The sequence below is a fragment of the Artemia franciscana genome, chromosome 1 (assembly GCF_032884065.1).
Source record: "Artemia franciscana chromosome 1, ASM3288406v1, whole genome shotgun sequence".
NCBI classification, from domain to species: domain Eukaryota; kingdom Metazoa; phylum Arthropoda; class Branchiopoda; order Anostraca; family Artemiidae; genus Artemia; species Artemia franciscana.
This window is the reverse complement of record NC_088863.1, coordinates 7,851,550-7,875,032: the sequence shown is the minus strand read 5'-3', so window position 1 is coordinate 7,875,032 and position 23,483 is coordinate 7,851,550. Positions and strand designations below refer to the sequence as shown.

Genomic DNA, 23,483 nt, shown 5'->3' with positions numbered 1-23,483 from the left:
CTTTAATATACAAAGTAATTTCTGTTCGTTTTAAGTTTTAATGTTGCTCCTTACTTTCAGTTAAAAAAACTTGTTTTTTGTTTAATTTCTGAACGTTTTTGAATTAATGCATGTTTTGATTTTGGCTTTCCACAGATGAATAGTTAAAACGAAATTTGCTTTTTTTTTTTTTTGGCTAAATGGCTTTCTCATAATTTTGATCGAATGATTTTTAGAAAAAAGGAGTGGAAGAGGAGGCTTGGTTGTCCTCCAATTTTTTGGTTACTTAAAAAGACAACTAGAACTTTTAATTTTTTACGAACGTTTTTATTAGTAAAAGATATACGTAAGTTACGAGTTAGCTTAAGTAACGAACTTCTGTATTTATAGGTTTTTATTGCGTATGTAATGGGGTTTACCCCCTCGACAGTACCTCGCTCTTTACACTAAAGCTTAAATTTTGTCCCAATTCATTAAGAATGAGCCCTGAATCACAAAGGCCGTTGAATAAATAGTTGAAGTTACTAAAATTTCTTTAGTGTAAAGAGCGAGGTATTAGGAGGAGGTGAACCCCTCATATGCATTATAATTTCTGTTTGTTTTTAGTTTTAATGCTGCTCCTTACTTTCAGTTAAAAAAATTTCATATTTATTTTTTCATTTTTTTTTTAAATAATGCTAGAAAATCCTGTGCTCCGGTCATAGAAATTTTCTTTCTCCATGGCAAATTCCTCCATGGAAATTTCCCCCGGCATATCCCCCTCTTTTCAACCCCTTCCCCCAACCAAAAAATTTCCCTGAAAACCTCTGTACACTTCCCAATAACCATTACTATATGTTAGCACTGGTCAAAGTCTGTAATTTGAGGCCACTCCCACGGGGACTGTGGGAGAGTAAGTCGTCCCCAAAGACATAGTTATAGGGTTTTTCGACTATGCTGAATAAAATGGCTATCTCAGAATTTTGATCTGGTGACTTTGGGAAAATAATTAGCGTGGGAGGTGCCTAGGTGCCCCCTTAAATTTTTTTGATCACTTAAAAAGAGCAAAAAAGAGCACTATAACTTTCCATATCCGTTAGAATGAGTCCTCTCGAAACATTCTAGGACCACTGGTTCGATACGATCACCCCCAGAAAAAAAAATAAACATGCATCCGTGATCTGACTTTAGGCAAAAAAAAATACAACATTCCATATTTGAAACTTCTACAGTATGGTTCTCTGATACGCCGAATCCACTGGTGTAATTTTTGTTAAGATTCAATGGCTTTTAAGGGGGTGTTTCCCCTTTTTTTCTAAAATAAGGCAAATTTTCTCAGGCTCGTAACTTTTGATGGGCAAGACTAACGTTGATGAAACTTATATATTTAAAATCAGCATTTAAATGCAATTCTTTTGACGTTATGGTTACTATTGGTTACGATGAATTTTGGTTACTATTGAGCCGGGTCGCTCCTTACTACAGTTTGTTACCACGAACTGCTTGATCATTTTGATGGACTTTGTCTCTAGACGCACAGGAGACTTTTTTATTGTTTTAAAAAAGTAGAGTTGTGAGAAAGAGTCAAACTTTACCCCAAAGAGTGGGGCAAAGAAGAGGGAACAGCCCCTTTCATATACGGAATAATTTCTTTTAGTTTTAAGTTTTAATGTTGCTCTTTACTTTCAGTTAAAGAAAACTTGTTTTATTTTATTTTCTGAACGTTTTTGAATTAATAAAGGTTTTGATTTTGGCTCAACGTACATGAATAATTTAAACGAAGTTTACATATTAATTTATTTTTTTGGCTAAATGGCTTTCTCAAAGTTTCCATCGGATGGTTTTGATAAGAAAGGAGTGGGGGAGAGGGCCTAATTGCCCTCCAATCTTTTTGGTCACTTAAAAAGGCCACTAGAACTTTTAGTTTTATTTACGAACATTTTTATTAGTAATAAATATACGTAACTTGCAAATTAACTTACGTAACGAACTTCTATATTTGTATATTTTTTATTACGTATATGATGGGGTTAGCTCCCTCGTTCATACCTCCCTTTATGCACTAAAATTCGAATTTTGTTCCAATTCGGTAAGAATGACCCCTGAATCACAAAGGGCGTTTAATTGAAATAAATAGCTCTTTTGAAACTACTAAAAATACTTTATCGTAAAGAGCGAGGTATTGAGGAGGGGGACGAACCCCCTCATATATGTAGTAATTTCTGTTCATTTTAAATTTCAATGCTGCTTCGTACTTTTAGTTGAAAAAACTTGTTTTATAATTTATAATTTATAATTTGTTTTATAATATAATATAACTATGTATATATATAACTTGTTTTATAATTTAATTATAATTTTTTTTGTTTTTTTTTAAATAATGCTGGAAAATCCAGCGCCATCCTCATTGAAATTCTCTTACCCCATAATAAGTCCTCCAAGGAAAGATCCTCTCACTTAATCCCCTCCCCACTCTTGCCTCCCCAAACCACAGGAAAAAAAACCCTGAAAACGTTAGTATACGTCAAAATAACCAATACTATATGTAAACAAAGGGGAAAGTTCACAGCTTGCAGCCCTTCCTCCAGGGACTGTGGGGGTTAACACGTCCTTAAAAACATAGTTACTACATTTTTCGATTATGCTGAACAAAATAGGAATCTCAAAAGTTTGATTTGGTGACTTCAGAAAAACAATAAGCGTTGGAGGGGGCCTAGTTTTAATGTTGCTCCTTATTTTTAGCTGAAAAACTTCTTCTTTTTTTTATTTAATTTATCATTGTTATTTTAAATAATGCCGAAAAGTCCAGTGCCCCCTTGGAAATTTTCTTCCCCCATGATAAATCCTTCCGTAGAAAGATCCTCTCATATAACCCCCGACCCCCCCCCCCCCCACCACCAGAAAAAATACCCTCTGAAAACGTGAGTATACTTAGTCAATACCCAATAATATATTTAAACAATGGGTAAAGTTCATAACTTGCAGCTCTTCCCCCGGTGACTGTTGGGGGCTAAGTTATCCTCAAAGACATATTTATTTGGTTTTCGACTTAGTTCAACAAAGTGGCTGTCTCAAAATCTTGATTCGATGACTTTTGGAAAAATGAGCGTTGGATGGGGCCTAGTTTCCCTCAAATTTTTTCGGTCACTTAAAAAGCGCGTTCCCCTTTTTTGAGGGGAATGTCCACTTGCGACATTCTAGGACCACTTGGTCGATACGATAAGCCCTGAGAAAAAAAAAAGACAAATAGACACGCATCCGTGATCTTTTTTTCTGGCGAAAAATACAAATTCCATATTTTTGCATATAAGAGCTTGAAACTTCTAAAGTAGGGTTCTCTGATACGCTGAATCTAATATTGTGATTTTCATTAAGATTCTATGACTTTTAGGCGGTATTTCTCCCCTTTTTCGAAAATAAGGCAAATTTTTTCAGTATTCTAAATTTTGATGGGTAAGACTAAACTTGATGAAATTTCTTTAATTAAAGTTAGCATAAAAATGTAATTCTTTTGATGTATATATTGGTATCAGACTTCCGATTTTTAGAGTTACGGTTACTTTTGAGCCGTGTTTGGTGGTGGGTGGAGCTCGTCCGGAATGACGTAGACCTCGGTCTGCCGACCACGTGCCACTGGATATGGGGGAATCTCCTAACTAAACGCTCCACGCAAAGGGTGGCCTTGACCTGGGTGGAACCCACCCAGATACACTCAATAGTTAGACTCCTCTAGCTAATCAGGTCCCAGGCCTAGGGTCGGTTGGGCTAGCGACCCTCCACCCCAACCTAATTGCAACGAATAGTGATGCTATTGCCTCGGACGATCGATCTTATTTTTACCCATCAAGACCTGAGCATGTCCCCGGACCGAAATTTGACCATCGTTTGAACCTTATTGAGCAAGGTGGTCTTCGCCTGGCCACCCGGAACGTTCTGACCCTTAACTTCCCTGGAGCGAAGTCAATACTTGCGTTAGAACTCAAGCGTTTTGGTATGGCTTTAGCAGGCGTAACCGAAGCTCGCCTTATAGGAAACGACTCTGAAGACGTTGGTGAAGGCTATCACCTAATCTGGTCGGGTGATAGCCAGGAGGTGCCTCCTTTCTTACGAGCAAATATCACACAGGATACTAACAGCGTAAATCCAGCACAAACATGGAAAATGGACCATCATTGTCTGCTACGTCCCAACAACCCAAGCCTCAGATAAGACTAAAGATTGTTTTAAGCCTAGCTGTCTAGCATCCTGGCAAAGGTATCCCCTCATAATGTTTTAACCCTTCTTGGCGACTTCAACGGCACTGTCAGAGATACAGACGGCGTTTGGAACAATGTTCTAGGACCTGTAACACCCGACTGCTTGAACGACAATGGGCTAAGGCTCCTTCAGATGTGCAACATGCTCGATCTCGTGATCACCAATACCCTTTTTCAAAGGAAAGAGGTTCACAAATATACCTAGTATCGCAATGACGGACGAACAAGAAAAATGCTAGACTACATAATCGTGTCCCGACGCTGGCGTTCCTCTATAACTAATTGTCGAGCTTACAGAAGTGCAGAATTAAGAAACACCGACCACAGGCTTGTTGTCTCTAACCTTAGACTACGTCTGAAAGCTCAGAAAAGTTATCACCGTCCCCCCAAACTAGACCTGAACAATCTCACAAAGTCCAACACGCGCCAGGTCTATGCCGTCTCCATCTCAAACCGTTTTGACTGTCTTGGTCAAGTTTCAGAACCTGAAGAAGCATGGCAACTATTCAAAAATGGTGTATTGCTTTCGACCGAAAATACTATTGATCGTCTGAAGTCCAGAAATAAGTCCGGGATATCGCAGGAAACTCTAGATGTTATTGAACAGCGTCGCAAAGCACGCCTAGCGAAGGATATGGTTACCTGCAGACGTCTAAATGGCATAAGAAATAAATTTTCCTCCACAGAGAAAGAAAGCAGTTCACCGAGAAAAAGGCCGCCGATCTTGAGGAGGCCGCCAGAAAGGGTGACCCATGCGCTCTATACAAACACCTTTGGCCCCGTGTGAAGGTGTGCTACACCCTTTCACCTCTACAGAAATCCTGAAATTTCTGAAAAGGATGAAAAAAAAAACCCGAGCGGTTAGTGGTATCCCTGCAGAACTGCTGAAATATGGTGGGACAGCGACCCTTCTCTGGCTCCAAGTACTGTTCTCCATAGTATTTCGTACAGAATGGATTCCAAAAGACTGGCGATTGAGCATCATTCTGCCTCTCTGGAAACGAAAAGGCAGTCGCAGAATCTGCTCCAACTACCGTGGCATCACACTCCTCTCTGTACCTTGGAAGCTCTTCGTTATGACCCTCTTGGACCGCTGTACCACTTTCCTCAAAAGCCAACGAAGAATCCAACAGGCTGGCTTCATGCCAGGAATGTCTATCGTGGAGCAAATATTCACAATGTGACAGCTGATAGAAAAGACTCAGGAATTTCAACAAAAAGCATATGTCGCCTTTGTGGATTTCAAGGCTGCTTTCAATTCTGTCGACCGGCAATCACTCTGACTCATACTGAAAACAACGGGACTACAAGCGAAGTACTGCAACCTTTTCGAGCGGCTCCACGAAGGGACTGAGAGCTGCGTGCAAGTCAATGGCAGACGCAGCCCATCTTTTGAAATCAATACTGGAGTCCGTCAGGGCTGTGCTGCTGTTCCAGAGCTATTTAATTGTGAACATTGTGAACAGAAGCCCTACAGATCCTTGCTGATGAAACCTTAAAGATAGGCTGTCGATTAATTGGGAGAAGACAAAAGTAATGTTTGTTGAAACCCGTAACTCACCGTGCCCCCCGCCAGTCCTAATGGTTGGTGACAAACCAACTGAGATTTTTGAAGAATTTACATACCTTGGCTCTATCCTCTCAAATGACGGATCAACCCATGAAGATCTGATGCACCGAATTGCCAAGGCCTCAGCAGTAGTGGGAAGACTAAGTGCCCTTTGTAGGAAACCTTCTATCAGCTGTAGGACCAAAATGCGCATATACAATGCTTCGGTGGGATCCGTGCTTCTTTACGGAGCCTAAACCTGGCCAGCCACTCATTCTGTGCTTAGCACTGTAAATATAGCCCAAACAAAACATCTTCGCCGCATTGAAGGACTAATCTGGCATGATTTTGTTATCAACGAGAACCTTCTGGCGTTAACTGCTCAGACGTCCTTCTCAGTCCAACTCGCCCAACGAACGCTAGGCTGGTATGGACATCTCCTTTGCATGCCCCCCGACACTCCCGAACGAACGATTTTTGACTTTGATCCCGTGTTGCATGGCGGGAAACGCCCAAGCGGTCGTCCCCCAACCAGATGGAGGGACACGACAGGTGCCTTCTTAGCCATGGCAAATATTCGAGAGGACGTCCACATCCTTGCAAGAGACCAGTCTAAATGAAGGCGCCACGTAGAATCACTCTCGACGCCGGAAGCATTTCGCCAGGAGAATTAAGTCAGTAAGTCAAGTGTCGCTCCATACTACAGTTCGTTACCACGAAGTGATTGATGCCAAGAAAACTCATTCTGTAATCTACAATTATTTCCTAGAGGAATAGCATGTCTAGAAAAAAAATAAAATAGTCAGAAGTGTCACTAACAACAACACGGGGGGAACCAGGGTTAACATTAGAGAATATTTTGTCAATACATGTCGCGGATGTATCCGTGACCCTCGTAGGTATGTTCATTGATGGAAATAATCCAAATGATTTGAAAATATCCAATAGTCAGCTGCTCTTTGCATTTATTCAATGAGGTCAACGTTTAGATCATACTCAGGAAAATACGGGAGATTCATAGGCAACTTATCAAGCTGCTCCTCAAAAAGATCAAAGAATTCATTATTTGAGGAAGGTGGTGGGTGGTGGAGAACTATTAAATAGTAAGAATAAACACCTAAATGAAGACGAAGCATGAGTGACTCAAATACCCCCCCCCCCATAAGTAGTTAAATCGACCAAATGTCCACTTCAATATCCGACCAAATATATATGGCAATTGCATATTGCCTATATTGACGTAATTGCCTATTTTTTCTGTAAAAATTGTATCTTTCTAGACCAAGCAACTCTGAATTTTGATCATTAGGCCATGTCTCAGTTAAAGCTATCACCTGAAACACAGAAATAACAGCTAAATCTTCCATAAAGCTATAAACTTAATTTAGCTCTTGGCAACTCAGATGAGGGATATTGAAGAAATCTCCAGGTTTATGGCATATAGGACCAATCTCACACGATAAAACCTAATTCGAGTCTTCGAGCCGGAAGCGAATACCGCACCAAAGGTCCGAAACTCCGCTCGAAACATCATTATATCTACACGCAAAATCTATTTTATTACTCTTTAATTCCTTTAATTTTTGAGCTACACTATTCTGACATAGTCTGACATACACTATTTCTGTTGTTGTATACCTAACTATCAGGAGTACCTTATTTAATTTTTCTTATGAACTTTGTGGAATTTGTTTTATTATCGTTTTATCGTTTGCATGAATTTTTGTCATATATTATTTTCCTTAATGGACATTGACACATTTATTTTGATAGTCCCCCTTTTTTCTTTTTTATTGTGCTTTCAGTGTTTAAGTTTGGTCCGTCATGATTTTGATCGTTTTTCCCAATAAATCTTAGCAGGTCCATGACTTCAGTTAGATATTGTAAAGTTTTAGCTTTTTAAGAATCCTTGCATTAGTTATTTTGTGTTACAGACTAATCGAGACCAGAAGCCACATTCAGATATGTGATATCCAACTTTAGTAAAGCTAAAACCGAAATGAGTGTGTCTAATGCAACAATGGTCAGGAATCTGCCATGGAGAATTATGACAAGGTTTGCATTTGGCGGGAGATTTTTTTCGTTTTTTCTTCAGGCTAATGCTGACGTAATCTGGAGCTGTCAGGCAGTAGCAGAGCTAAGAATTGTTAGCCAGAAAAAAGGAGTTGAAAGTTTAACACATAGTAAGTAAACCAATGACTTAATTAGTTTTTTGCTCTCTAAGCAATTTAATGTAAACTTCTCTATCCATAAAATCTAAAAAAAATTCATATAAGTGTGACAACATCATTGCAATACTGATGTGACGTCACTCACGCGAATCTTACTTCTAAAATTAAGGCTCTTAACAAAATTTTCTCAAAAAATTTTCACCTATTTAGATCGTTTTTTAGGCCAGAATTTCTCAGATACAAGTTTTCCCAACGAAAAAATATGTAGCAGTTTGTGACAGAAAGTAAATACATAAATAAATACACAATTACTGCTGCTTATAGAGATTATATATATATATATATATATATATATATATATATATATATATATATATATATATATATATATATATACTAGCTGTTGGTGTGGCGCTTCGTACCACACCAACACCTAGTTGGTGGGGGCGCCTTGTGCCCCCCCCAAGCCCCCCGGTCGCGCGTAAGTCGTTACGCGCCCTATTAGTCACGCGCCATTGTAGTTATGTCCCTGTGTCCCACCTGTGAATATATATTTTTATATATATATATATATATATATATATATAAATATATATATATATATATATATATATATATATATATATATATATATATAAATATGTATATATATATATATATATATATATATATATAAATATATATATATATATATATATATATATATATATATATATATATATATATATATATATATATATATATATATATATATATATATATATATATATATATATATATATATATATATATATATATATATATATATATATATACTAGCTGTTGGGGTGGCGTAAAAATTGCGAATATACAATATTCTTCGCTGTCACATTGTCTGTACTATAAATAGATTGTCAGGTTTACCGACTCTTGAAAATGCAACATATCTATGTCCATGGGAAAACAATCCTTATTCAGGTCTATACCGCATTTTTCTAATGATTGCCCTTGGGCTTTGTTGATGGTCATTGCTAATCGAATATTCCCTGTATCCCCGTCGTCATTTATATATACCCCTTGTGCCCTTCCGGCGTCCCCGTTGTAGTTGTGTCCCTGTGTCTCGGTCGTCATTTGTGTCCCGGTGTCTCGGTCTGTAATTTCTCTTTGAGTTTCCCGGTTGTCATTTATATTCCCTGTGTCCCGCTTGTCATTTGTGTCCCGGTCTGTAATTTCTCTTTGAGTGTCCCGGTCGTCATTTATATTCCTTGTGTCCCGGTGTCCCGGTCTGTAACATACGACAATAGATCAATTGTGTTGTAACTTTGTTCATGATCCCATTCTACACATGTAAAATAGAAGCAGTACGATTAGGTGAAGGAATTCCCAAATGCTTGAGAAGTTTGTTTGCAATAGATAACCACAAATCTTCAATCATAACTAAACTACAGTTATAAATTTCTTTTGTAAAGTCCAAGGTCATATCTGACCTTTCTAGCCGTATTCGGTGGAGTATATTCTCGGCCATTTGCGATTTGTATTTCTCCCATAACTCTGTAGGAGATGAAGGAGAGCAGCTTTTACCGGAAGACACGGGTCGTAATGTCATGTCTATGAACCGGCGATTGTTCAGGATGTAAAAGCTGTTGTATCTAATCCCAAGATGGATTATATATAAATGTAATAAATGACGAAGCATTAATCTATAGGCATAATTTTTCATTGCACTGCATTTCTTATCCATTTCTTTGTTAGTGGCTGGATTCATCAATTTAATATTAAAGTGATAGCCGTCGGCTCCATCCCAAAAAATGATAGGATATTGTAGGGCATCGTAGCATCGATAAGTTTAATAAAAACTTCTCTTTGAAACGCCTTCTTATATACTTATAATGACGTCATATACAAAGCCTTTGACGTCATATACAAATCACCTACCATAACGATTGCCACTTCGTTGATAGTTGCGTATCAGTAGGCATCAATTCAATTGCTTTTTTTGAACATAACCACTAAATTATTATTTATGTGGAAAAGATGTTGCAACTGGGAAACGATAGCCCTTTCAACGTCGTTTTTTTCATCATCGGTATCACTTTCAAGTTGTTTTACCTTGACTTGTCTTTCGTCACTATGAAATACATATCGCCGAACCTTTGTTTTTTTAACTAAAATCTGGTAATCATTGATGACCTTATCCAAGTCAAAATCCCAAACCCAATCATCATCGCTATCATTTTCAGTTTTGATACGTTTGGACTCTCGCTGTCCAGGTTGTTTCAGGTTGCTCTTGTGATTCCTCGGCACGCTTTCTTTTGGTGATTCCTCTTCAAGACGCAAGCCTGTTTTCACGCTCTTGTTGTGATTCCTCGGCACGCTTTCTTTTCATACTTTCTCTATTAGCCGCAAGCCTGTTTTCACGCTGTTGTTGTGATTCCTCGGCACGCTTTCTTTTCTTACTTTCTCTATTAGCCGCAAGCCTTTTGGCATTAGCTCTTTGAGCAGCTTCCTCGGCTGTTTCTTCTGCCATTGTAGGTTCTTCTGTCATTTTAAGATCTATATTAAAAATTTCTCTTTGATGTTGTGATTCCTCGGCACGCTTTCTTTTCATACTTTCTCTATTAGCCGCAAGCCTGTTTTCACGCTGTTGTTGTGATTCCCCGGCGCGCTTTCTTTTTTTACTTTCTCTATTAGCCGCAAGCCTTTTGGCATTAGCTCTTTGAGCAGCTTCCTCGGCTGTTTCTTCTGCCATTGTAGGTTCTTCTGTCATTGTAAGATCTATATTAAAAATTTCTCTTTGAAAGGCCTTCTTATATACTTGTAATGACGTCATATACAAAGCCTTTGACGTCATAACAAACATGACGTCAATCGCCACACAAACAACTTATATGTATATACTAGCTGTTGGGGTGGTGCTTCTTGCCACCCCAACACCTAGTTGGTGGGGACGCTTCGCGCCCCCCAAGCCCCCCACGCGCGTAAGTCGTTGCGTGCCATATTAGTTACGCGCCATTGTAGTTGTGTCCCTGTGTCCCACCTGTGAATATATATATATATATATATATATATATATATATATATATATATATATATATATATATATATATATATATATATTTAACTACGTAAAACTTGCGAATATACAACATTCTTGGCTGTCCCATTGTCTGTGCATATAAATAGATTGTCAGGTTTACCGACTCTTGAACATGCAACATATGATTGTCCATGGGAAAAACAATCTGTATTCAGATCTATACCTAATTATTCTAATGATTGCCCTTGAGCTTTGTTGATGGTGATTGCTAATCGAACATTCCCTGTGTCCTCGTCGTCATTTATATATCCCCCTGTGCCCCCGGCGTCCCCGTTGTTGTTGTTTTCCTGTGTCCCGGTCATCATTTGTGTCCCGGTGTCCCAGTCTGTAATTTCCCTTTGAGTGTCGCGGTCGTCATTTATATTCCCCGTGTCCTGGTGTCTCGGTCGTCATTTTTGTCCCGGTCGTCATTTGTGTTCCGGTGTCCCGGTCTGTAATTTCTCTTTGAGTGTCCTGGTCGTCATTTATATTCCCCGTGTCCCGGTCTCCCGGTTGATGGTGATTGCAAATCGAACATTCCTTGTGTCCCGGTCGCTTTCTCTTTGAGTGTCCCGGTCGTCATTTATATTCCCTATATGTCCCGGTGTCCCGGTCTTCATTTGTGTCCCGATGTCCCGGTCTGTAATTTCGTCAGTCGACAAACATGACGTCAGTCGACACACAAACATGACGTCACTCGACACACACACACACAGACAACTAATTTTTATATATATATAGATATACTTTTAACTACGTAAAACATGCAAATATACAACATAAATAAGCAGCAATAGAGTCAAATAATTTTCGAAGTGTAAAACAATAAAGGAAAAATTTTCACCTGTTTTACTTTATTAAAATCAAAACTATTGATTCCCAGGATAATTATCAGTATATGTATTTTAAAGTGTCGATCCACATCCATTTCTCTCTCTTTTTTTCTTTTTTTTTTAGTATCCTGGGTATGACAGTGTTTTCTTTTTTTTTTATTTTGAAAATATGAGAAATGTGGACAGTCCGCTTGAAATAAGGATTGTCTTTGTAAGTGGTTTTCCGGTCATCAGAAAGTGTTGGGGGTGTCAGTCCTGCACATCTTCGATGCTGCTCGTCTTGAGTTTGACTAGATATTTCATTTCATTTTAACTATTATCCTTTTTGGGTTTAGTTCTTTATTAAGAGTGATTTGTGATAGTTTTACGCTTCTAAAACTATTTGACTTTATATGTGCTCATTTTTTGTTTAATGTAGCTCTTTACTTTTTTTTGAAAAATTTATTTTGTGAAAAGTTTTAAAATTAATATTTTTTAAAGACTGTAATTACATTTGGCGCTGTAATGATTACATTTAAGATCTCATGTTAAGGAGGTGTGTCCCACTAGACAGTATCTATAGACTTCTATCTAAGTTTACATATAGATTCTTGTATAATCCTGTATAATTGTTATTCTACATTTTTGCACAAGGAGGGGCTACAATATGATTATGACAGTAGAGCTACTACGATAAAACAATATGATTTCCATAACAATCCAGTTATATGATTAAATTCTGTTCTATCTTCCAACTATGAATGTTTAACTCTCTTATATCTATATATATTCATACTTTTATTTTTATCTATCTATGCTTTTGCTCAGGTAGGGGCTACAATAAGGTTGTGGAAATTAGAGCCTAAAAATCTTTTCTTGAAAATAAAGGGAGTGTCTTTGAAATTCAAGCCAGGTAAATTTTTTCCTAATTCACTGGTGTAATTAAAAATATTGCCTTCTTATCTGCTTTTGTAAGAAGGAAGTGGGTTCATTATATTTTTCTGTTTGTGGATCAGGAATAGGAGAAGAGGGGGCTCATATTTTACTGATCTTGAGCTCTCGTTTTGGGGATATAATGTCAAAGTGTAATTGAGCTGGCCTCTTGCCATTACTGGCAAATAGTCATTTTATCTAGTCACGATACTGCATGATTTTGGGAATTTGTTTATTTTAAATAGTGAGAACCTTCTTGTAATCCCTCCATTTTAGTTTAGTTTAGTTCCCATGTTGTGTGTTTCTTTAATAACCACATTCGTCTTATTAAGGAATTGATCCTCATCTGTCTAATCTAGTCAATTTCCAATTGTAATGATCAATAGAGTAAGTAATATAGTTAATAAAGTAAATTAATATAGCAAGCCCCTCTCTGTTTAACTCTAATTCACTTAATTTACTTTAACAAATGTCAAATGTTTAACAAATGTGATAATCAGAGATAATTAAGAATGAATGGGGACTCTGATTTCTTAATAAGACAGGCCTTTGCTTGGAACTTTCCGAAAACTCAGTCATGCTGGTTCGGATTGATGATTTATATTTTTAAAAATAACCAAAATTTGTCTAGGGGTGGTTTGGTAATAAGTTTGACACATAATTGTATTGGAGGTTCTGGGAAGCCCGAAAACGTCAGTATGGACTGAAAATAGACGAAATTCTTTGGTGCTTTCATTTCTAGCTCTAGTTAATGGATGATTTGGGTATATTTTTTATATGTTCGTGGAAGTTTTCAGATAAGTTACCGGACATACCAAAGGTTATTGAAATCAAAGCAATGGTGAGAAGAAAAGCTTCCTAATTTTGTTCCTGAAAATCTTCATAAGCACTAATAAGGGCTAAGGAATGTTGTCGTTATAAGGACTAAAAGCTTATACATATTGATGACAAATTAGTATCTAAATCAGCTATAGAAAATACGCAAATGACTTGAAAAAATAAAGATATCAGATCACTGTTTCTTTTTGAATTTGAGTAATATTAATTTGTTACTAAGCACTTTTAATAATATAGCATTTAATGTTAGTATTATAGTTTAAATGTTTAGTGTTTAAATAATCGATTTAAATTTCTATATTTAACTAATTATAATTGTTATAAAGACTATTAAAATTGAAAAATTATAGATAAATATTTAATTTGAATTAGTATTTAATAATGTATTCAAATAGTTATTATTCAATTTATCTAGTAATTTGAAAATTATTTTAACTAAAAAATTAATTACTAAAAATTTGAATACTTATTATACTTCATTTTTATTCAGAAATTCAGCATCGGTTCTGCTTAGAAAACAACAAGGATGGATTTAATATCCGGAAGGACATCATCCTTAATCCGGAAAATGGCTACATTAAAGATGACTGCGTTATCCTAGAGGTGAGCCAATTTTTTACTTTAAAGCTTAATATCAATATTGAACAAATTTGCTAAGTATGTTTCTGCAAGACTTGATCCTAAATCAAGCCTTTGGTGGAGTCGAATTTCATCGTCACCTGAGTGGATATTATAATTCTGTTAAAAAGGGCATATTAAAGATGGCTCTGTTGTCCAAGAGGCAAGGCCACTTACTGTTCTAAAGCTTTACTTAGTAGTAAATTAGTTAACCGAATAGAAAACTCTAAGATTTTACCCCAAAAGATAGGAAATAAGATGAAGTATTCATTAAAAAAAAAATCCAGATCACAAGCTCAGAAAGTTGAAATTCATATTTCCGGGTCTAAAAGCAAAAGCAGGAGAGATACATTAAAAGAAGTGCTATAACTACAATAGGCTATACTTAAGGGCATTTGTACTAAAAATTTCATTTTGAAAGTGTCAGTTTTGCCACATAGCTTTAGAGGAAGCTTCCGAAAATTTTTGGTAAAAATTGATTGGGGATCTTTGATTTGAAAACAGTTCGAAAAGCTAAGAGGAGACTATTCTAAAGCAAATAAAACTTATAATGTCTCACTAATTGTTAAGCAAAACACTGTCTATTCAATGTATATACGACATGAATAATATGAATCCTCTGTTGGTAAAGATTATAATCAAGGTGTTTAGCATGTTACATTTGTCAAATTGTTCAATGAAACTTCTTTCGAGCCTTTTTATAATGTTCACCAAGCAGGTATGCTAGAATATTTTTAGGGTTTCCCTTTTCTGAACATTAAGAAAAGCTCTGTTTTTTTCAATAAAAAAAATTCATGAATTCTAATAACATAAGTTTCTTTAAATCTGAATGTTCTTTTTATCTTCAACACGAAACGTTGGAAGTGGAATGTTTTTCCCTTGATTTCCAGGAAAGTAGGCATTAGCTTATAATTTTGTGTCGTTTATTCGAATCTCTTATTAAATTATACAAGTTATGGCAAGGTAAATTATTTCTGAATAGTTTGGCCAAACAAACATAAAAAGGTTTATAGTAGACGAGATTTAGTACAGGTAAAACTATTTTTCAAATCTGAATTTCATAGTAAATCTGTTTAGTGAATAGAAAATTTTCAAGACCTGGCTTCAAATCTTGGCTCTCGCAGTAGTCGAAGTTTGCTTGGGATCCGGTGTCCCCCTCCATAATATCCGTTCCCTCTTCGAAAATTCCCCCCATGGATACCCCCTGCTGAAAGTTCTTCCCCCCCCCCCCATGGATATCCCCCCGCTGAATGTTCTTCCCCCCGAAGGATTCTCCCCATGAAAAATTCTCCCAAATGCTAAATCGAAAAGGCCAAGAAAAAATGCAAAATTGTCACCTCAAAATGTCAGTTGGATGTCCTAAGCGGTAATAAAAGGACCAGATATCAAAACAGTTTCAGGATAGGGGCTGGCTGGTCTCCAGTCACCTTTAACTTATGAAAAAAGACTAAAATTCTCAATTTCTGGTCGAGTGACCATCATCCAAAGTTTCTACGACCATGAAGTGGATGCGAGGATAAAGAGGAGGCAGTCCTCTCCTGTTGAGAATAAGTTCTTCTTGTTTTGGTATTTAAGGTTACTCTTTCTTTTCACAATAATAGCGTAGACTAGAAATATTTCCTGGGATGAAGAGGGATTAAATATCATCTTTACATCCTCCTCCTTCCCGTTCCTTAGAACTAATTCTGAATTTACCCAAAGGCTCAACGAGAGCTAGAATGTTTTGGCATTAATATGCATCCTTTGAGGTATCTACCCCCTCTCAAATAACAAAACAATCAGAGAACCCTATTTTACAGGTTTTAAGCTCTCATCTGCGAATGTTTGGTATTGTGTATTTTTACCAAAGAATGATTACGGATAAAAACAACAGCAAGTAAAACAACAGATAATCTACCTAAGACAGTAAAATTTATTTGGACCCTAAAAATATTTCGGTTCTATATCCAAGAGCTTTTCACAGTAAACGAAGTATATAAATTAAATAAAGCTTAAAATAAAAAGAGATTTTTAAAATTCAAACTGTAAAATTAAAACGGTGCCTAGTTTGATATTTTTATGATAGAAAAGCAGTGTGGTCCTCGTCGTTATTTAAAGATCATGCACATTAGTTTGTTTTTTGATATGAAAGAGCTTGGATGGCAACTAGTCCCCTCCCCCTGTCCCTTTTTTCCCAAAAGCCAAATGAATAAAATTCTGAAATAGCTATGTGATTCATCATAATTGAAAGGTCCAATAAACATACTGCTGGGGGTGACGAGACCCACCACTGTCCTTCAGGAAAGGACGGTAAGTTTTGCAATTTGTCCATTGTTTATAGATAGTATTTATTACTGGGAAACATACGATGATTTTCACGGGAGAGTTTTTTTGGGAGAGGGATTTCCTCGGGGGAGAAATTGCTGTGCTGAGAATTTTTCTGTGAAGAATTTCCTTGAGTTCATCGACATAATTTTTTTTTATTTATCTTTTCTCCTCATTGGTTACAAAATTTTACGAGGGAATTGTCCAGGGAAAATGCTTGGCGTGGTTCAAACTGTTTGGTTAGATTTTTCAGAGTAAAAATATGGGTAATCTTCACAAGGGTGAACGTCCTGAATGTTGTACGTCCTGAAATTGAGTCTACTGGGAGCTTTTCGTTTCCAATTGCCGGCAATTGATCTGAAAATGTTTGACCAGAGTCATCGTTTTGCAATCGGACACGCATATTTTTAGTTAATTTTAATGTCTTTACGTGTGCCCATAAATTAAAATTTTTCAGGCAAGCATTCCTTTCGTCTGCAGGGGTTGATCTAGGTATTATAGGTAATGTTTGCCTGAAATCTCCCGCAAGCAATATTAATGTGCTGAAAAAGGGTTTTGACTTTCCCCGCAAATCTCGCAATGATTGCTCCAGAGCCATGAGCGATTTTTTCTGTACCATTGTGCACTCGTCCCAAATAATAAGTTTGCATTGCTGCAATACCTTACCCATCCCAGATGAAATGGAAATATTGCACGTGGGAGTTTCTGTAGAATGCAAATTCAGAGGCAATTTCAAAGCGGAATGAGCAGTTCTTCCACCAGGCAGCAACGTTGCGGCTATTCCGGACGACGCAATTGCCAACGCTATATCATTTTTTGATCGAATTGGTGCCAGAATCAGTTTTATCACAAACGTTTTACCAGTACCACCTGGTGCATCCAAAAAGAAGATATCTCCAACGTTGTTATCGACACAATGCATTATCGTATCATAAATGTCTTTTTGCTCAGACGTTAACTTAGAAATATTATTTTGTACATACGATAATAGATCACTCTTGTTGTAACTTTGTTCACGATCCAATTCTACACTTGTCGAAACAGCAGCGGTACGATTAGGTGAAGGCATTCCCAAATCCTGAAGAGGTTCGTTTGCTATACATAAGCACAAATCTTCAATAATAACTAAAGTGTAGTTATAAATTTCTGATGTAAAATCAAAAGTAATATCTGACGTCTCTAACCGTTTTCGATGGAGTATATTCTCGGACATTTTTGATTTATTTTTCTGCCATAACTCTGTAGGAGCTGAAGGAGAGGAAGTTGTTAGTATGATTCCAAACAATGCACGAATTTAACTTGGAGTTGACGTTTCGCACGCGTCATTGATGCAGTTATCCCAGTGTTGGTCATTCTCCAATAAATTCAGAGCTTGGCATGCACTACGGTAAGTGTCATGTATAGTACCGTTTACAGTTCTCAAATACTCAAAGGAAGTCGGACCGGGTACATTCACCAAAAGCAGGCGGAGAAAGAAGCATTCATGTTGATTGGGGTGAAGGGTGTAGAGTCTTCCTATCGTGGTATCTTGGAAGATGGTAGTTTGGCTGTCGACTGACTTACCCTGTTGTCGACGTTCAAATGATTTATTTTTAGCATTCCACGTGTAATACGAAGGTACTTCAGTATACAACAGTTTTTTTGCAAAAGAATCATTTTGGTATAGCGAAAAGAACGCAGTTAACGTTGTATCCGGTGGATTCAGGGCTCTTTGTTGCACGTTGGACTCCGAAAAATAAACACGTTGACCATTCTGTAAATGTACCGCTAATTGAACAACAGCTGGACTTCGTTCATGTATCGGAAATGAAAGAATTCGCCAAAACAGCTTCATTACTGCTTATGTATCTTCCAGCCTAATATTGTACGATTTCATCGATATCACTGATTTCTGACTGCAAGCCAAAACTGCCGTGTCACTGCCTTTTTTGACGTATTTACATATGTATTTGATTGCCTTCACTTAGTTACAATATTCAACGTTTATGTGTGCATTAAATGTTTTTGATAATAAAGGGGAATATGGAACAACCCACTGGCTATCTACTTCGATGGTGGTACCGTTACTTTTCTTTATTATTGCTGTTTTACCACCATCTTCAGTAGATCTTCTTCTATATTGTGGGTAACCATCATTGCCAGTAATTGTGTTGGGTACTAAAAGTCGAGGATATTGCTTTGTGCACCTTCCTTTGGCCATGCATGGTGATTTTTCATTCAGTGCACCGCAAGGTCCATGTATCATTTTTTTTACCACAATACCATATAAGCCCTTATCGACATTTTCATCAGGTATTTCAGCGGAAATCACATCGTCAATTTCATTAGAAGTAATTTTATCATGTAGCCAGATGAGTATATGTGCGTTTGGCAATCCTTGTTTTTGCCATTCCACTGACTACATCCAATATCGCACTGACCCAAACAATTTAAGTTTTACTATGTAGTTTTCAGTGATTTCAACTTTTGCCGGAAGACACGGGTCGTAATGTCATGTCTATGAACCGCCGATTGTCCTTGAAGTAAGAACTGCTGTATCTCGTCCCAAGATTGGTTACATGTAAATGTAATAAATAAATCTGGACGACCATAGAGACGAACATACGCAATAGCATCTTGAGCATATTCATGCATATGACGGGGACTGCCAGCATATAACGAATGTAAAATCGTTAATCTTCCAATGTTAGTGGTATTACTGTCATTTACAACTGCATCTCGCAGATGAATGTATTGTCCAGAGCGGAGCTTTTTGTCTGATTCAGACGGGAAAATACCAAACGCTCTGATTCAATCTTTGCATACACATCAACGATGTATTGGTGAAACAATTGATGGCATTTTAAAATACAATTATATTTATTGTGACGAATCATTAGTCTATAGGAATAATAATTCATTGTGCTGCATTTATCCGTTTGTCTTATCCGTTTGTTTATCAGTGGATGGATCTATCAATTTATTATTAAAGTGATAGCCGTCGGCTCCGTCTCAAAAATGATAGGATATTGTAGGGCATCGTAGCATCGATGAGTTTCAGCAATTCTTACCAACTGAGCGTTTCGCTTACGAAAAATAATATCTCGAGGTAAAAACTGATCACCCACCATAACGATTGCCACTTCGTCGATAGTTGGAGCATTGTATCTACGCACATGTTCGCCAGTAGGCGTTTTGTCAGCGGAAATAACAATTTTATGCGTATCAGTAGGCATCAAATCGATTGCTGTTTTGAACAGATGCACTAAATCATTATTTTCGTGGAAAAGATATTGCAATTGGGAAACGATAGTCCTTTCAACGTCGGGAGACATTTCGCAACGTGCATTCAATTCAGAATTGCTATCACTGATGAAGTACAATTGTAAAAATTTATGATTCTCACCTGAGAATGGTAGAAGGGACCCTGCTCTATGACAAATTTGCTCTTTTACTTTGAAAGTAGGCATAAATTGATCTTGATTTTCGATTTGGGCACCAAACGACGTCATTTGAAAACATGAGTTATATTATCTGATGTTTGATAAAAAAAAAACGCTTAGATTCTGACATAGTTCCAGTAAGCACAGTCTTCAATGGCTCTGGTGGTGAAGCCAGTTGAGGAAGTTTAACTTTTCCTGAGGTGCAACACATTCCCATTGTTTTGCCATTAAATTTCAAGGCCTTGCAATAGGGACAAATCTTAGACATATTCCCGATTTGAAAACATCTACTCAAGCTATAATCATAGACTGGGCAGTACCTGAATGCCAGGCGATAATTTTCACGTTGCTCTTGTGATTCCTCGTCATGCTTTCTTTTTGTATTATCTCTTAAAGCCGCAAGCCTGTTTTCACGTCGCTCTTTTGATTCCTCGAAACGCCTTCTTTTTTTACTTTCTCTTTCAGCAGCAAGTCTGGTTACGCGTTGCTCTGGTGATTCCTTGACACACCTTCTTTTTTTATTTTCTCTGTCAACTGCAAGTCTGGTTTTGCGTTGCTCTGGTAGTTCCTCGACACGCCTTCGTTGACGTAAATTGCACATTCCTAATCCTGCTCTTTCTCCTTGAACCGCTTGCCTGGTTGTGCTTTTTGGTAACATTCTATCTTTTTCAATGTTTTTCAATTTGTAGTTGTGTCCCTGTGTCCCGGTCGTCATTTATATTCCCTGTGTCCCGGTCGTCATTTGTGACCTGGTGTCCCAGTCTGTAATTTCTCTTTGAGTGTCCCGGTCGTCATTTATATTTCCTGTGTCCCGGTCGTCATTTATATCCCGGTGTCCCGGTCTGTAATTTGTCAGTCGAAAAAAATACATACAACTTATTTTTATATATATAGATAGTGTAACAGACGGACATAAAACTTATTTTTATACTAGCTGTTATACTAGCTCTTATACTAGCTTCGCCCCCCCCCTCCAAGCTCCCCCGCGCGCGTAAGTCGTTACGCGCCATATTATTTACGCGCCATTGTAGTTGTGTCCCTGTGTCCCACCTGTGAATATAGATATATATATATATATATATATATATATATATATATATATATATATATATATATATATATATATATATATATATATATATATATATATATATATATATATATATACCAAAGGGGCCCCCAACACCCCCAACTAGGTGTTGGGGTGGCGCTTCGCGCCACCCCAACACCTAGTTGGTGGGGGCGCTTCGTGCCCCCCAAGCCCCCCCGCGCGCGTAAGTCGTTACGCGCCATATTAGTTACGCGCCATTGTAGTTGTGTCCCTATGTCCCACCTGTGAATATAGATATATATATATATATATATATATATATATATATATATATATATATATATATATATATATACATATATATGTTTTTAACTACGTAAAACTTGCGAATATACAACATTCTTTGCTGTCCCATCGTCTGTGCATATAAATAGATTGTCAGGTTTACCGACTCTTGAACATGCAACGCATAATGGTCCATGGGAAAACAATCCGTATTCAGATCTATACCTCATGATTCTATTGATTGCCCTTGAGCTTTGTTGATGGTGATTGCTAATCGACCATTTCCTTTGTTGCCGTCGTCATTTATATATCCCCCTGTGCCCCCCGGCGTCCCCGTTGTAGTTGTGTCCCTGTGTCCGGGTCGTCATTTATATTCCCTGTGTCCCCGTCGTCATTTGTTTCCCGGTGTCCCAGTCTGTGATTTCTATTTGAGTGTCCCGGGCGTCATTTATATTCGTCGGGATATTGTAGGGCATCGTAGCATCGATGAGTTTAAGCAATTCTTGTCAACTGATTGTTTCGCCTATAAAGAATATTATCTCGAGGTAAGAACTGATCACCGAACACAACGATTGCCACTTTGTTGATAGTTGCGTATCAGGAGGCATCAATTCGATTGCTGTTTTTAAGCAGAAGCACTAAATTATTATTTTTGTGGAAAAGATGATATATATAAATATATATATATATTTTCTTTTTAGTTTTTTTTGTAGTTTTTACCTTTTTTAGTTTTTTTCTTCTTTTGTATTAATGCTAAAGCCAAGGTTCAAACCTAGAGCCTCTCGGACCTAGAACCTGAAACATAACGCTTTACCAACTCAGCTACTTCGGCGTGAATACATTCGTTTTGAGCAGCTTCCTCGGGTGTTGCCATTGTAGGTTCTTCAGTCATTTTACGATTAGAAATTTCTCTTTCAACGGTCTTCTTACAATTAAAAATTTGTCTTTGAACGATATTCTTAAATACCTGTGTCCTGGTCGTCATTTATATTGCCCGTGTCCCGGTCGTCATTTGTGTCCCGGTATACCAGTCTGTAATTTCTCCTTGAGTGTCCCGGTCGTTATTTATATTCCCTCTATCCCGGTCGTCATTTGTGTCCCGGTCTCTAATTTCTCTTTGAGTGTTTTTTCTTTTTAGTATTTTTTAGTTTTTTACATTTTTTCTTTTTTCAGTTTACTTTTTCTTCTTTATTTTTCAGCTTCACTATGAAATACATATCGCCGAACCTTTGTTTTTTTAACTAAAATCTGGTAGGCATTGATGACCTTATCCAATTCAAGATCCCAAACCCTATCATCATCGCTATCATTTTCAGTTTTGATATGTTTTGACTCTCGCTGTCCAGGTGGATCTTCATCTAACTGCGCGGTTTTGCGTTCTTTAGCCTCAAGCCTGTTTCCTTGCTGTTCTTTTGATTCCTCGGCACGCTTTCTTTTCTGACTTTCTCTATCAGCAGCAAGTTTTTTGGCATAGACTTCGCCTATAAAGAATATTATCTCGAGGTAAGAACTGATCACCGACCACAACGATTGCCACTTTGTTAATAGTTGCGTATCAGGAGGCATCAATTCGATTGCTGTTTTTAAGCAGAAGCACTAAATTATTATTTTTGTGGAAAAGATGATATATATAAATATATATATATATTTTCTTTTTAGTTTTTTTGTAGTTTTTACCTTTTTTAGTTTTTTTCTTCTTTTGTATTAATGCTAAAGCCAAGGTTCAAACCTGGAGCCTCTCGGACCTAGAACCTGAAACATAACGCTTTACCAACTCAGCTACTTCGGCGTGAATACATTCGTTTTGAGCAGCTTCCTCGGGTGTTGCCATTATTGTCCTGGTCGTCATTTATATTGCCTGTGTCCCGGTCGTCATTTGTGTCCCGGTATCCCAGTCTGTAATTTCTCCTTGAGTGTCCCGGTCGTTATTTATATTCCCTCTGTCCCGGTCGTCATTTGTGTCCCGGTCTGTAATTTCTTTTTGAGTGTTTTTTCTTTTTAGTATTTCTTAGTTTTTTACATTTTTTCTTTTTTCAGTTTTCTTTTTCTTCTTTATTTTTCAGCTTCACTATGAAATACATATCGCCGAACCTTTGTTTTTTAACTAAAATCTGGTAGGCATTGATGACCTTATCCAAGTCAAGATCCCAAACCCAATCATCATCGCTATCATTTTCAGTTTTGATATGTTTTGACTCTCGCTGTCCAGGTGGATCTTCATCTAACTGCGCG

At 37.3% G+C, this 23,483-nt stretch overlaps 3 protein-coding genes across 3 annotated transcripts in view; all 3 read left to right on the top strand.

Moving 5' to 3' along the window:
* LOC136025011 (histone-lysine N-methyltransferase, H3 lysine-79 specific-like) overlaps positions 1–23,483 on the top strand; it is a 469,133-nt gene that overhangs the window by 252,694 nt on the left and 192,956 nt on the right. The window lies entirely within an intron of this gene.
* Positions 1–23,483, top strand: part of LOC136025019 (trichohyalin-like) — a gene marked incomplete at its 5' end in the record, with an annotated part of 228,437 nt that overhangs the window by 152,789 nt on the left and 52,165 nt on the right.
* The window catches only part of LOC136025038 (ubiquitin carboxyl-terminal hydrolase 7-like), a 50,836-nt gene continuing 35,054 nt past the window's right edge, over positions 7,702–23,483 (top strand). The window contains exons 1-2 of the mRNA XM_065700703.1: positions 7,702–7,946; positions 14,062–14,174. Coding sequence (XP_065556775.1) covers positions 7,763–7,946; positions 14,062–14,174 — 297 coding nt within the window. The 5' untranslated portion in view covers positions 7,702–7,762. The remainder of the gene's footprint in view (positions 7,947–14,061; positions 14,175–23,483) is intronic.